This window comes from Danio rerio, chromosome 7 (genome assembly GCF_052040795.2).
Source record: "Danio rerio strain M-AB ecotype USA chromosome 7, GRCz13ab, whole genome shotgun sequence".
NCBI classification, from domain to species: domain Eukaryota; kingdom Metazoa; phylum Chordata; class Actinopteri; order Cypriniformes; family Danionidae; genus Danio; species Danio rerio.
The window spans coordinates 5,475,856-5,491,987 of record NC_141027.1 but is presented as its reverse complement, the minus strand read 5'-3'; the positions used below and the strand labels follow the sequence as shown (position 1 = coordinate 5,491,987).

At 46.7% G+C, this 16,132-nt stretch overlaps 1 protein-coding gene and 1 long non-coding RNA gene across 2 annotated transcripts in view; one reads left to right on the top strand and one right to left on the bottom strand.

Moving 5' to 3' along the window:
* LOC147842979 (Fc receptor-like protein 5) overlaps positions 1-3,859 on the top strand; it is a 35,676-nt gene extending 31,817 nt beyond the window's left edge. The window contains exons 7-12 of the mRNA XM_087260236.1: positions 258-533; positions 611-925; positions 1,011-1,289; positions 1,405-1,656; positions 1,969-2,211; positions 2,637-3,859. Of these exons, the coding sequence (XP_087116362.1) occupies positions 258-533; positions 611-925; positions 1,011-1,289; positions 1,405-1,656; positions 1,969-2,211; positions 2,637-2,896 (1,625 nt within the window). The 3' untranslated portion in view covers positions 2,897-3,859. The remainder of the gene's footprint in view (positions 1-257; positions 534-610; positions 926-1,010; positions 1,290-1,404; positions 1,657-1,968; positions 2,212-2,636) is intronic.
* The window catches only part of LOC147842964 (uncharacterized), a 277,603-nt gene that overhangs the window by 22,125 nt on the left and 239,346 nt on the right, over positions 1-16,132 (bottom strand). The gene's annotated exons all lie outside the window — the stretch shown is intronic.

Below are 16,132 nucleotides of genomic sequence, written 5' to 3'. Positions count from 1 at the left end.
GTTTGCATGTTCTCCCTGTGTTTAATAACACAAGCAATGACCCGCCACAATAATCCCGTAAGTCCTCACATCTCCGTAATTGTTTAAACATATTTAAAACATCAAATGGACACTTATATTAATAATAACTACCAATATTCTCATCTAAAAAAATTAGTCCTACATCAGGCAGAACAATTCGCATATATAATGCCTCAGGTATTTCTCAGATGTATTCTGCTTTTTGAGGATCTGAATCTGCTCTTGTTCTCCTGCAGATTTAAAGCCAAAGCCTGAACTCAGATCAGATTCTGCAGGAGCTACACTGACTGGAAACACAGTGACTTTGACCTGTAACACTGATCTGTCCACCGGATGGGACTTTTACTGGTACAAAAACACACAAGACTCTGAGATAAAGAAGACAAGAACAAACTCCTACAGCATGAAGATTGATTCAGTGTCTGATGGAGGCCAGTACTGGTGTAGAGCTGGAAGAGGAGAACCAGTCTATTACACACAATACAGTGATGAACTGACACTCAGTGTTACAGGTGAGAGAAAACACAGTGTTAACACAACCCTTTAAAACTCTGAATGAAAACCAAATTCAAAAACTTTGTTTGTACAGAGAGTCCTAAAGCTGTGGCGATAATCCAGCCTGATGAACATGTGTTCAGAGGAGAAACAGTCACTCTCAGATGTGAAATAAAGTGGGGAGGAAACACTGAGTGGACATACAGATGGCAAATAGAGCAAACAGACCAGTATAACAAATATTATAACCAGTATAATCAACATAAAAACACTGTGAGCCGGTGCTCAGCACGAGAGTTGAAGATCAGCCGTGTTGAGGTCTTTCACCGTGGTAATTACAGCTGTACAGGACAGATGGACACTCAGATCTTTCAGCGCAGTGATGCTGTTACTCTGACTGTGTCTTCAGGTGAGTGTGTGTGTGTGTGTGTTCAGTATTATCAGAGTCTGTATCTGCTCCTCTATGGCTCTGTAACTCCACATGTTTGGTTCAGATGAAGCTCAGGCAGCAGTGCGAGTGTCTCCACAGCCGTGGCTCACTGAAGGACACTCGGTGACTCTGATCTGTGAGGTTCCAGGCTCCTCTACAGGCTGGACGTTCAGCTGGTTCAGAGATGCTGATCATCTGTCAGACAGCAGCAGAGGAGCTGGAGGCTCTTACACTCTCAGTCCTGCTGCTCTACAGCACACAGGAGTTTATACGTGCAGAGCAGAGAGAGGAGAACCAGCCTATTCCTCACAGAACAGCAGCGCACAGCCACTGTGGGTCACTGGTGAGGGAAATCAGCTTTCAGCAGCTGTCAGAGCTGTTGTTGATCTCGAATGTGCCAGTAGGTTTATGTCAGTGACAGCAGCAGTATATTTGTCTGCGTTTGCTCTCTGTCTCAGGTGTTTCTGCTTCAGTGCGTCTGGTGCTCAGGCCCAGCAGAAGTCAACACTTCTCCTCTGACTCTCTCTCTCTGAGCTGTGACTCTGCTGGATGGACAGTGAGAAGATTCACACACACAAACACACAAGATTGTTCAGCACAAACAGGATCTATATGTGGAATCCAGTCTCTCAGCACATCTGACACTGGAGTTTACTGGTGTGAGTCTGAATCTGGAGAGAAACAACATCCTCTGAACATCACTGTACATGGTGAGTCCTGTTACTAAAACCACAGCATCTACAAACATTCACATCTCAATTACACACACATTCTCATCTCATTGTTTTCTGTAAAGCCAATAACAGACTTGAATTGATTAACGTGATTATTATTTTGTCATTGGTTAAAAATCTGACTACAATTAACATCAATTTATAACTGTTTTATATGAGGCTCAAGGAGGTTTTTAATTCATAAAACTGCAGATATGAATAGTTTAGTCATATATTGAGACTAATCAGATGTGTGTTGTGTTGTGCTGTGCTGTGCTGTGCTGTGTTGTGTTGTGTTGTGTTGTGTAGATGGTGATGTGATTCTGGAGAGTTCTGCTGATCCTGTGATTGAGGGAGAAACTCTGACTTTACACTGTTTACATCGATCTACAAACTCTTCCATCCTCACAGCTGATTTCTATAAAGACGGATCACTGATCCAGAATCAGACAGGAGAGATGAGCATCCCTACTGTCTCAAAGTCTGATGAGGGTTTCTACTACTGTGAAACAGAGAGCGGAGAGTCGCCGCACAGCTGGATCTCAGTCAGAGGTGAGACTCACTGCAGATCTCTCACAGATCATTAATAAAATCAAATCTGTCCGGAGGAAACCCGCACCAACATGGGGAGAACAACTCCACACAAAAACAGCAACTGACCCAGCCGGGACTCGAACCAGCAACCTTCTTGCTGTGGGGCGACAGTGCTAACCACTGAGCCACTGTGAGGCAATAAAATATTGATATAATACAACTCAAATTGTAATGAATAATAATGATTTCAGGATTGCAGAGTAAATGGTGGTGAGACGGAAATATATTACAGTTTTGACTCTTTACTACAGTAAATGGAGTTTAAAAATGATGTCTTCTGTTCCTCAGTGCTATTTCAGGTTTAGGTTTGCTCAGAGAACTTTTTCACAAGCCTTTTGTAATGTTGCTCTAATAAATTTCTTCTTTCTCATTTTCATTGTCAGGTTCAGGTCAGATTTCTGTCTACAAGATTGTCAGTTTTCTTCTGGCAGTTTGTGTGTATCTGCTCGCGACAGCTGTACTGATCTACAAATACATCAGAGCGAGAGGTACAGATACTGTCTGCTCTTTATATTACACAGATCAATGTCAATATAAACACATGATGATCATTATAATAATAATAAACTTCAATAAACTTGACAATAAAACAAGTCTTCATTTAATTTATCCAGCTCATCTACACTGTGTGTGTTCAGATTGAGAAACCCACATCAACACATGGAGGACATGAAAACACACAGAAACACCCGTACCTGTGTTGAGTGTATTTCACAGCTCCATCTGTTGAAGAGTAAAGCCAATATTAACAGATAAAGAGATGTCAATCTGATATTATATTAATCCCATAACTAATATGATTGTTTAGAGTCTGGTTTTCACACTCTCCTCAGCACTGAGACAGCTCTTTTTAAGGTTATAACCTCCTCAAGACTTCTGACTCTGTTAGCTTGTTGTTTTCTCTGCTTTCCACAGTTTTCACAGTATTCTGATCTCACGACTCAAAGCTCTTGGTGTTTCTGGCACTGCTCTATCTTGGTTTATTCAAACCTGTCTGACCGTCAACATTATATCACTATCTGCTATTTTAACTTTCACTGTTATGCAGATGACACCCAGCTTTACATCAGTTCTCAACACAACTCTACACTGCCCACCAACGCCATTTCAGCATGTGTTCATGATATAAACGCTTAGATGACAATAACTCTCTCAAAAATAATGACAAAACAGATCTTCTTGTCGTCGTATCAAACCAATATTGCTCAGTTCTGTGCTGACAGTGTTAATATTGCTGGTTCTTTAGTTCAGCCTTCCACCAACATTAAATATGTGGGTATAATCTTTGACTCTTCTCCTTCCTTCCTCTCACTAAATCATCTTCAATCCTTCAATCTATCATTGTCTTTAATCCAAGATACAGGAAAATGTGTAGGATATCTTTTCTTCAACACCTTTGTGATCTTCTTATGAATCTTCTGATTGATGTCTGTATGATGCGATTATGAATGTATGATTATGTTTTAAGTTGTTAACTTTTTGTTTAACTTTTATTATTAACATGCTCATTTTGTTGTTAAATTTTGCTTGCATTATTTGATTTACCTAATGTTAATTTACTTAAATATCTTTTTGTGCTTATCGATTAAACATAGTTTGTGAATATTTGTTCTGCTTGTGTGTAGACTTTATATTTGTGAAGTTATGATTATGTTCACCAAATAGCAATAGCAATGTATTTTTTTTTACATTTGTCAATAATTGTGGCACCTTAATAAGTGTCGTGTTTTATCTTTTATATTTAAAGTATCATCTATTATCTCAAAACTGCTTCTTAGAGTGTTTAATAAAAATACTAAACAATACATAATATAAATATATAATAAATTATAAATAATAATAAAAAAAAAAGTTTCAAAGCTGTTTTGGGTGTTTTCACATACAGTTCATTTTAAAAGAACCAAACCGACCTAAAAATAAACCAGAAATGAAATCTGCCCAAAGTGACCTCAATACATTTGGTGTTTACAATTTAATGGACTCAAAAAAAGACTCAACAAGAAAAGACAATGAAGGAATCTCAGACACTTTCATGTTCACACGACAACTTCACAAACTTCAAACACTTTGTCTGTGCTCTACATTACAGGCAAGTAATTACAGGCAACCAACAAAGACACACACACATGCAGCATGAGCAGTTTTTCATCTAAGGGTGCTCGAATTCGAATTTTAATTATGAATAATTAATTAATTAATAACGAATTGATTATTTGTAGACTACCGTTTAAACTACCTGACCTGCATGGTCTTTGTTTTACTCATAAACAAATCATACAGTAAATGAATAAAGATAAGTTACACACATAATTACAACCTGTCAATCACTTTTTCTGTGGGAACCAGCCAACATCTGGGGTGTTCGCTAAAATGACCAAGTGTGAAAGTGAAAGATTGAAGCAGTCTACTCACCCGCTGACTGCCTGGACCCGCTGTCTCGAGCGCATGACTGTGTTTGCGTCTGTGTGTGTGAATGTGTGTTTGTGTGGTCACGTGATGTGTGTTTTCAGCGGTAGTGAGGAAGGAGGGCTGCTCAGGAATGCTACACGCCACTGTGGATGTGGATCGTTGTCATTCTAAAATGCCATTTAAAAGCAAAGACCTATTAGTGTAAACAGGGCCTGAGTGTGTATTTTTCGCGAGCGGATTTGCAACGGGGGCTGGATGGAGGATCGCAATGTGCCCATCGTCTATTAGCCCAACCCTATAGACCAATTACCATGTTTGTACACATCCAGGATGCGGGCGCAGGGAGGTGGCAGAAAAAACCGGGAGCACCAACATTTACAGTGAGGGAATGTCATCAGATGCGGTGCAGAGTTTGTTGTTGTCTTAGAAATAAAATGTATTACTTACATATCATATATATTATTTACATAATGCTTACAGCGTACTATAACAGCTCGTCACCCAGTGACAAGCACAGTGATTTTGCAAAATTAATGTTAAAGTGAGCGGTGTTCATCTGACAAGTTCATTTGCGATAGCAGCACCCTCCCAATGAATATTGGATAAGACGAAGTGACCAAGCATCCAGCCCGAAATATACAATCACAATGAAGCTCCGAGTGATTTTACAAGAGAGAAGTTGAAGGCCTACAAGTCTTTGGATGCCAACAATGTTGTTCTGTGTGGTCATGTGCAAGAAATATTGCTCCATGATGACCAGATTCAAGAGCTAAACACCGAGATTCCGCCTAGCCAAAGACAAGGAAAGAAGACGGCGCTAATGTTATACAAGGCCTGGGGAAATTTATCACCAACACGCAAAATGACTGCATTCTGACAGTGAACTTCACCTGTACGGCAGAGTATGTAAACCTACACATAGAGGTAAAGTAGGCTTTATATTCGCACATTCAGACTTTCTCCTTAATAATATAATTTAATTAAAATATTTTTCGCAAACTCTAAATAGCGAAATCATATTAGCAACAGCCAATGACTATCAAAGTACAACATGTTCACAGTCAAATAAACAATAATGTTGTTTTCAAGTCACACTTGCAGGTTATTTCAGACCGAATATTCAAAGTGTCGTGGTAAACAATATAGGGAGTTTGTCACAAGTTGTCACTGAATGAATGTGTGAATAAAAAAACCAAGTTTACCTTAATAAACGTATATTTCACGTTTCATTCTTAGCATTCAGTGTCAGCAGTTTCATTAACCATATGTAACTGTTTTTGCTGAAATCATTTCTGTAATCAAAAACGAGTGATGTGTATGATTCAGCATAGCGTGAATTTACCTGATATGACATGAGAACTGCAGAGTCCAGCATTTCTAATTAGCTCCTCACTTCATTCAGCTCCCATTTAGCCAAAGACGTCTGCAGTCGGTATTGAAGCAGTGTGGGGTGTATGGTAAAAGTTAAGTTTTCTGTGTTTGGACTTGAATTCGGCATCTTACAGCAAAACACGACATCTTTCCCATTGCAGCCTGTCTGTTTTCTGCAACCTGGGACCCGTGTGACGTCATGTGTGACGTAGGTTGGTAATTGGTCTATACGTACATAGCAGAGCTTGCAAACTGTGTTTTTTTTTTTGTCGACAACACAAACATTTTTAATATAACTCACTGGAAATCCAAAATACTTCCACACCGGCGACTTCATTGAAAGAGGAGAGGGTTTAAGTTCTGTCGACAGGTCTCCAGCGTCTGCACTTCACTTCAACAAGCCTGTTTTTTTCCCACTTGGCAAGCCAAGCTGACGTGACATGGGGGCGTGGCCGCACCGACGATTCTATTTTTTGATTCGATAATTGAAATTGAGCATGACACCCTTACTGTGCATTACTGTGTTTGCCCTGGCTTAATCCTGCGCGTGTCACCAAGGTACACTGAAAAAAGTGTTGCATGCAGAACTGTTGCAACCTATTTATTTGTGTTGAATTTAAACAAACAAATTAAGTTTAATAATGATCAACTTAATTTGTTGGTTTAAATTCAGCCCAAATGAATTGTTTAAAAAAATCATCTTTAAATTATTTTTTCAGTGTACGAAACGTGACACACACACACACACACACACACACACACACACACACACACACACTCACACTCACACACACACGAACGTTATGAAAATGATAGTTTGTTGTACACTTGGCGGTTCACTTCCGTGATTTGGTATGATTGCATTCACATCAGAAGTGAACTTGTTAGCGTTACTATTGGGTGTACCCTCACACTGTCATGTCATGTGTTACCTGCTTTCCATATTTGGACAAATGCAAATAAAAAAATAAAAAGTGCTAGTGTGAAAGCACCCTAAATTAGAAGTCGTTTGTGCTTAATGTTTTAACTAGAAATTGTCTAGTAATCAAAAAGCAGATGCTGTCTAGTGCTGATTTATCTTTTGATTGGGTGCTGTCCAGTGCTGAACTATTGATGTGTTATTTGCCCTCTGTTGCTTCTGATAATGCAGTTGCCTTGACCACCCTAGAGGATGATGTTGATTTTTAAAAAATTTTTTAATTTGCAAAGTTGATGGCAGGAAGGCTAGAAAGATTGTTCGAGGTTACAGAAGTAACCCTTCGTTCCCCGAGGAGGGGAACGGAAGTGCCATAGAGTGGATTGATTGAAATCCACGAAATGGGAGGATTCGGATCAGAAGCCACTTGTCTGGAGAGTACTGAACGGGCCAATGAATGAAATTAATTGGCAGCGTAAGCTTGCGCAGGTGTGCGGCATAGGCAATTATCCCAGCATATAAGCGCACCTGAAGCCAGCAGACGCTATCCTTTTAAGCTGAAGAGACTTTCAAACAGCTAAGGGACAGTCATTATGGCGACGGAGTATGGCACTTCCATTCCCCTCCTCGGGGAACGAAGGGTTACTTCTGTAACCTCGAACGTTCCCCTTCGGTTGGGGAACTTCAGTGCCATAGAGTGGATTGATTGAAATCCACGAAATGGGAGAAGTATGGAAAGCGCCATAATGACTGCACCTTACCAACGCCCCCGATGAGGGGATAGTCAAGCAAGCGTGACGCACCCACATCATGGGGGGCGCGGTCCTCCAACGTGTCCCTGGCCCTAATTTATCCTACTTCAACAGAAGTCTTACGGATTTAGATATATTTTTTGGGAAGTCGTGAGCATCTAGATAATTCTAGGAAATACGACAGTACGTTGGGAAGCGTGCAATAGGGAGGACGCTGCGGAGGCCATCCGTTACCCAAGGGGGGGATAGATGAGGACATGTATGTGTTACATATGGACTAGCCCTAAAAAAGGGGGAGTACGCATAGCAAAAGAGTGGTTAGCGGAGAGGGAAGACACGGGTCCGCCCAGGGGGGGGACTTAACCGTGGCGAAATAAGCATATGGGATCGCCTAGTGGGGATCACGCATAGCAGGCACCTATACCCAAAACGTGGGCTGACCAGCGGGCAGACCTACAACGTAGTGGGCCAGCAAGTGACTCCTCCGCTGAGTCAGTGCTGGGGGCCACGGAGGAATCTGCAGGGCTCACCTGACGGGGAACTTTACTGACAGATAAAAAGGCGCACGTACCTCCGTGTTAGGGAGAATGGCGCAGCAAGCGTGTTTCAACACCCTACCGAGTTGTTTCCTCAATCACCAAAGGGTTACCTAATACCCTTGAGGAAACCGGCTCCACTCGCAGATTGTAAAACCTTGCAAATGTGTTGTGTGTCGCCCAGCCCGCAGCTCTACAGATGTCTGTTAGAGAGGCGCCGCGTACATGCGCCCAAGAGGATGCAACGCTCCGAGTGGAGTGTGCATGTACTCCCGGGGGACGCGGCTGACCTCGACTCGAATAAGCAAGTGAAATGGCATCCACAATCCAGTGGGATAATCTTTGTTTCGATACGGCACTTCCCTGCTGCCGACCGCCATAACAGACAAAGAGCTGCTCAGATGATCTAAAATTCTGAGTACGGTCCACATAAATGCGCAGAGCGCGAACTGGACAAAGTAAAGAAAGGGCTGGGTCTGCCTCCTCCTGGGGCAGCGCTTGCAGGCTCACTACCTGATCTCTAAAGGGGGTGGTAGGAACCTTGGGCACATAACCGGGGCGGGGTCTCAGGATGACGTGAGAGTAATCCGGCCCGAATTCCAGGCACGAGCCACTGACCGAAAATGCCTCCAGGTCCCCGACCCTCTTGATGGAGGCCAATGCAACCAGCAGAGCTGTCTTCAGGGACAGAAATCTTAGAGATACTGATTCGAGTGGCTCAAACGGATCGGATCGCAAACTCGTGAGAACGAGGGCGAGATCCCAAGAGGGCATGAGAGGGGGGCGAGATGGATTAATTCGCCTAGCACCCCTAAGGAACTGGATGACGAGGTTATGCTTTCCCACGGTGCCGCCAGCTACCGCGCTATGATAAGCGGAGATGGCGGCCACGTAAACCTTGAGAGTGGAGGGCGACAGCCTGCTGTCCAACTTCTCTTGAAGGAAAGAGAGCACAACACTAATCTGGCAATTTCGGGGGTCTTCTCTGCGAGAGACGCACCATTCAGTGAATAGACTCCACTTCAGGGCGTAGGCGCGCCTCGTGGAGGGGGCTCTAGCCTGAGTGATGGTATTAACCACCGCAGTCGGTAGGTTACCTAAGTCTTCCTCGTGTCTAGGGACCACATGTGGAGGTTCCAAAGATCGGGGCGAGGGTGCCAGATGGTGCCCTGTCCCTGAGAGAGTAGGTCCTCTCTCAAAGGGATCCGCCAGGGGAGGGCCGTCGCGAGGAGTGAGAGCTCTGATATTCAGGTCCGGTTGGGCCAAAGGGGCGCAACTAGCAGAACCTGTTCCTCGTCCTCCCTGACCTTGCACAGAAACTGCGCGAGCAGGCTCACTGGGGGAAACGCATACTTGCGCATGCCCCAAGGCCAGCTGTGGGCCAGTGCATCCGTGCCGAGAGAGCCCTCGGTCAGGGAAAAAAACAACTGGCAATGAGCATTCTCGGGGGAAGCAAACAGATCGATCTGGGCCTCCCCGAATCGCGCCCATATCAGCTGAACAGACTCAGGGTGGAGTCTCCATTCTCCAGGGCGTAACAGCTGTCGTGAGAGCGCATTGGCTGCACGATTGAGCGTGCCTGGAACGTGAATGGCGCGCAGCGATTTCAGCCGCGGGTGACTCCAGAGGAGCAGACGGCGGGCGAGCTGAGACATGCGGCGAGAGCGCATACCCCCCATGCGGTCGATATACACCGCCGCCGCCATACTGTCCTTCCTGACCAGCACGTGTAAAAAGCGGTGAAGAGCGAGGAACACTGCCAACAGCTCTAGGCGATTGATATGCCAATGCAACTGGGCACCCTTCCACAGGCCCGCAGCCGCATGCCCGCGACACACGGCCCCCCAACCCGTGTTGGAAGCATCTGTTGAAACAACAACATGGCTGGACGCATGTCCTAGAGGCACACCGGCCTGTAGGAACGAGGGGTCGTTCCAAGGGCTGAGGGCGCGGCGACACAACGCAGTAACCGAGACCCGGTGTGTGCCCGCGTGCCATGCGCGTCTGGGGACCCGATCGTGAAGCCAGTGCTGAAGTGGTCTCATATGGAGCAACCCGAGCGGCGTGACGGCGGCTGCGGATGCCATATGCCCCAGGAGCCTCTGAAAGAATTTCAGTGGGACCACTAGTTTGCTGTCGAGCTCCCTCAGACAGTTCAGCAACAGGCGAGCGCGTTCCTCGGAGAGGTGCGCTACCATGGTGATCGAGTCCAGCTCCATCCCGAAAAAAGAAATCCTCTGCACAGGGGCGAGTTTGCTTTTTTCTCGGTTGACCTGAAGCCCCAGTAGGCGGAGATGCCGAAGCACCTTGTCCCTGTGCACAATCAATTGCTCCCGAGAGTGGGCTAAAATCAGCCAGTCGTCGAGATAATTGAGTATGCGGATGCCCGCGAGCCGAAGGGGCGCTAGGGCACCCTCCGCGAGTTTGGTGAAGACCGGCGGAGACAGAGAGAGCCCGAAGGGGAGGACCTTGTACTGCCACGCTCGACCCTCGAACGCAAACCGCAGAAATTGGCGGTGGCGTGGAGGAATGGAGAGATGAAAATACGCGTCCTTCAGGTCTATGGCTGCAAACCAATCCTGAGGACGAACGCATTGGAGAATGCGCCTCTGCGTGAGCATTCTGAACGGCAGCCTGTGCAGACAGCGGTTCAAAATGCGCAGATCTAGGATTGGCCGTGACCCACCGCTCTTTTTGGGTACGATGAAGTATGGGCTGTAAAACCCACTCTCCATCTCGGCTGGAGGAACCGGCTCGATTGCACCCTTCGCCAGGAGGGCAGCAATCTCCTCTCGCAAGACAGGGGCGGACAGGGGGTTGACCCTGGAGAAATACACGCCCGTAAACTTGGGGGGCCGTTTCGCGAACTGAATCGCGTAACCGAGTCTGATTGTGCATATGAGCCACCGCGAGGGGCTGGCCCACGCTAACCAGGCAGGCAGAGCCCTCGCTAATGGAGTCATCGCTACGATCGCTGACAGACCAGCGGTGGGGTAGCGCGGAGTGAGTGTGCTGATCCGGGAAGCACGAGGGTCCCGCGGAAGAGCTGGAGGAGAGCGATTCGCTCTGGCTCCGCACCCTGACTCCGGAGAGGGGGCTGGAGGGCTGAGGGAAGGGAGATCGTCCCCCCAGCGCTCGTGAGCCACTGGCGAAGCACGTAGAGTCTGCGAGCCGCAAGGCAGCGCGTCCCGGACTGGCAGAACTCGTGCAGTCACATCCGGGGAAGGGGAAAAGTGCTCTTTTACTGATGTTTTGGTGGCAATGAAAAGTACCGTTGTTATCGGGGCCCCGCCCTCCAGCGGGGAAAGAGCAAGTTTCCTCTTCTCCGGATGGCCTGTCTCAGGGACGCTTCGTGGTCCGTTTACCGGACTTAACGGCGCTCAGGGCAGGAGGGGCTGCCTGCTTTCGAGGTGTACGCTGCGCCCGCTGCGCAGCACTTGTTGGCGGGCGCCCTCGGTGAGGAACAGCGGAGGTGGATGGCTCGGCGGGCGAAGCGGGCTTACGGCCACGCCGATAGATGACATTGCCCATCGCATCCGACTGCTCTTTCACCGCCTTGAATTCCTGGGTGAATTCACCGATGGTGTCGCCGAACAGGCCAGCCTGGCATATGGGGGAGTCAAGAAAGCGAACTTTGTCAACATCGCGCATATCGGCCAGGTTTAGCCAGAGGTGGCGTTCCTGAACCACAAGTGTGGACATCGTCCTCCCCAGCGCACACGCGGCGGACTTAGTAGTCCGAAGAGCATAGTCGGTCACAGTGCGCAGCTTATGTAACAAGCTTGGGTTGGACCCGCCCTCGTGCAGCTCGGCCAGCGCCTGCTCTTGGTAGCGCTGGTAGGTGGCCATCGCGTGCAAAGCAGAAGCAGCCTGGCCCGCAGCCTTATAAGCTCTGGCTCCGAGGGAGGCAGACAACCTACAGGCTTTGGACGGGAGGCGGGGCAAACCCCGCCACGTAGAGGCGCCGCGCAGACAAAGATTGACCGCGATAGCGCGCTCCACTGACGGGATCACCTCATACCCCCAGGCAGCTCCGCCGTCAAGGGCGGTGAGGGCGGAGGTACACGCAGCGCGGGCAGAGAAAGGTGCCCTCCAAGACTGCGTGAGCCTACTGTGCACTTCCGGGAAGAAAGGGACGAGAGGCTTCGAAGGCTTCGCCTTCTGATCCTCTACGTAGCACCCATCTAGTCGGTCCGGCCGCGGAGCTGGGGGATAAACCATCTTCAACCCCACGGCCGAAGCAGCCCGGGAAAGCACGGCTAACATGTCCGCTTCAGGATCCGATTTGACAGCACTCACCTGCCCGGAGGGGGCGAGCGGGTCCGGATCTTCGTCGGACAGTGAAAGCCCACCCTCCGATGCCGCGGAGGACATCTGATCTCCGGTGTCAGCGAGTGTGAGAGCTACCATCTGGTTAGACGGATCACTCCCACTACCCGAAGCTTGGATGGAGCGCCGTGAGGAGCGAGAGGTCCGCGAGCCCGTGGGCGGCGGATTATCTCCCGCTGGAACCCTCAGATCTGCCCGAGCGCCCGCTGCTTTTTTAGAACAGGAGGCAACTGGGGTGGCTCCCTCTCTTGCGAAAGTTAGCCGCGATCTTAGCTGTGCAACGGTCATGGCATCGCAATGACGACATGAACCGCCCGCGAGCACCGCATTAACATGCTGGACCCCCAAACATGCAATGCAGTGATCGTGTCCATCATCCGAAGCCAGGAAACCCCCGCATCCAGAAACGCACAGTCGGAGCGCCATCCTGAAAAGGACGTGCTGCACGACTGTGTTGCTCTTTTAGGAAAGTTTGCAACAATACGCACCGCTCTGGAGGACCGGACCCAAAGAACCGCAGGCAAGGGAGAAACCCAGCTCGACCGTCTGCCACCGCGAAGACCCACTCTGGACCGGGAGACACACTCGTTCGCTCTGAAGTGCTGAACAGCAAGAGGAACCCTCATCGACTCACTCAGAAAGGATCTGAAGCGAAAAGGATAGCGTCTGCTGGCTTCAGGTGCGCTTATATGCTGGGATAATTGCCTATGCCGCACACCTGCGCAAGCTTACGCTGCCAATTAATTTCATTTATTGGCCCGTTCAATACTCTCCAGACAAGCGGCTTCTGATCCGAATCCTCCCATTTCGTGGATTTCAATCAATCCACTCTATGGCACTGAAGTTCCCCAACCGAAGGGGAACCAGAGTTAATTCCAAATCTTGATTTGATTCTTTCCCACTTGACTGCTACAGAATGCTCTGATATGATGAATGTCACTGCTGTTCATCTGTTTTCTGATTTTCCTTCTTATACTTCACTTATAGAACAATGCATATAGGGTAAACCTCTAGAAGCACCTTTTTCATTTTCAGAGCCTTTCACGAAGCTTCTGAGAGAGTCTTATAAGAGTTTCTCCAAGTGTTCGTCACAGAGAGAGAGAGAACGGGAAAGCAGGCGGCATCTCCCGGTCCAGAGTGTGTGATACCCGGCGGCAGACAGTCGAGCTGGGTTTCTCTTTTGCCTGGCGTTTTTTGGGTCCTATCCTCCAGAGCAGTTTGTATTTAGCAAGTTTCCCAATCATCCGGTTCCTCAAATCCTCCCTGCCCCCTCTCATGTCCTCTTGGGATCTCTCTGTAGTGCTTGCTAGCCTGCACGGAGATCCATTTAAACCACTCGACTCCGTATCCTTGAGATTACTGTCCTTGAAGACAGCTCTGCAGGTCACATTGGCATCGATTAAGAGGGTTGGGGACATGGGGGCATTTTCAATCAGTGACTCCCGCCTGGAATTCGGGCCTAATTCTGGGTATAGGTACCTGCTATGTGCAATCCCAACTGGCGATCTCATATGCTTACTCAGCCATGGTGCTGTCCCGCCTCTTAGGCAGGCTCGTGTCTTCCCTCCCTGCTAACCATCTTCTCATATGTGTACTCTCCCTTCTCAGGGCTAGTCCACATACCTTTGTGCCACCAGGTCTCACCAGGTGGCCTGCGCAGCGTCCTCCCTATCTGAACTACATGCTTTTCCATAGCTGTAATGTATTCAGCTCCTAGGCCATTTAGTGATTTATAGAACCAGTAATAATACTTTAAAATCTAATCTGATTGTAACTGGGAGCCAGTGTAGAGACCTCGTCAGAATCCTGTATGTTTTTTGTTTTTTTTTCTCGTGAGGAGGTCGTTACAGTAATCCACGCTGCTGCTGATAAATGCATGAACAAGTTTCTCTAAGTCCTCACTGGAAACAAAGCACCTGATTCTTGCAATGTTTTGAGATGATAGTATGCTGATTTACTGACTGCTTTGACATGACTACTGAAACTCAGATCTGACTCCAGAGTCACACCAAGATTCTTGACCTTATTTTTTGTTGTTTGACCTTTAAAGTCAAGGTACGCATTCACCTTGAGAACCTCATCTTTGTTTCCAAACACAATCATTTCAGTTTCTCTTTGTTTAACTGAAGAAAGTTTTGGCACGTCCAACTGTTCATTTCATCAATGCATTGGCTGAGGGTGTCAATGGGGCTGTAGTCATTAGGCAGTAAGGCTAGGTAGATCTGAGTATCATCAGCAGAGCTGTGGTAGGAGATTTGGTTGTTTCTCATTATTTGGCTCAGAGGGAGCATGTGAAGGTTGAACAGGAGAGTTGCCAAAATCGAGCCTTGTGGGACTCCTCACGTCATGTGTGTCCACCTTGACCTATGGTCACCTATACTGACATAGTAACCTCTCCCTTCAAGGTAAGATCTGAACTATTTGAGGACTGTGCCAGATAGCCCAACCCAGTTTTCCAGCCTATCCAGAAGTATGCTGTGATCGACAGTGTGAAATGCAGCACTGAGATCCAACAATACCAGCACTGTTATTTTACCTGAATCTGTATTTAGGCGGACATCATTGATTATCTTTATATGAGCGCTCTCTGTACTGTGATGTGCTCTGAAACCAGATTGAAAATTGTCTAAACACCCCCTGAAGTTTAAGAACTTGTTAACCTGGTTAAAAACAAATTTTTCTATGATTTTGCCAATGAAAGAGAGATGAAATGGTCTGTAAATGCTCAATAGGGTGTTATCCAGGTTGCTCTTTTTCAAGAGGGGTTTACCAAATGCAGCTATGAGTGAGTTCGGAAAAGTCACTGAGAGAAGTGAAGCATTTACCACTTTTAAAAGATCCAATTTTAAATAGGTAAACACCGTTTTGAAGAATGATGTCAAGACTGCAGGTTGATGTTTTCATAATTTGCAGGATCTCTTCCAAGATTTTGCCATCAATTGCTATGAAATCAGCCATCAAACATACTGTAAATTAGAGCTGTGCAATTAATCGAAAATCCGATTTGGGTTATGGCTTCTAGCGATTATGAAAAAGCATTAATCGAGATAAACGATTATTCCATTATTTACCGCCCCCTGTCCAGTTGTCCTCCCTTGTTGCTGTTAAAAGTGCGACATGCGGTCAGAACTTGGTCTCATTGTGACGAGCAGAGAGCACACACATCTGAAGTCATTAACGTGAGCGCTTTAATGTTTAAATAGGTGTCAAAATGCGGCGTTTAGTGCTTATTCATATTAACCCTCATTTTGTAATGAACAAACGAGTTGAGAATCAAAAGACACACGAAAGCGAAACTATTAAAGTGACAGTGCACAATAGCTGCCGCCTGTTTTATCATGATTAATAAAACAACGAGAAAATCCCTCTCTGCTCTTGACTGAAGACTTTTGTAGCTGAAGTGTTTTCTTACAGTGAAGATGCTTAAAGCAGTTTGTTTAATATTTTTATTCTATTGTATTTGTTTCTCCTTTGAAGGGAGGAAAATAATATATGCAGTTGAAGTCAGAATAATTAGCCCTCCTGAATATTAGCAACCCTTTTCCTCCCCAATTTTTGTTTAATGG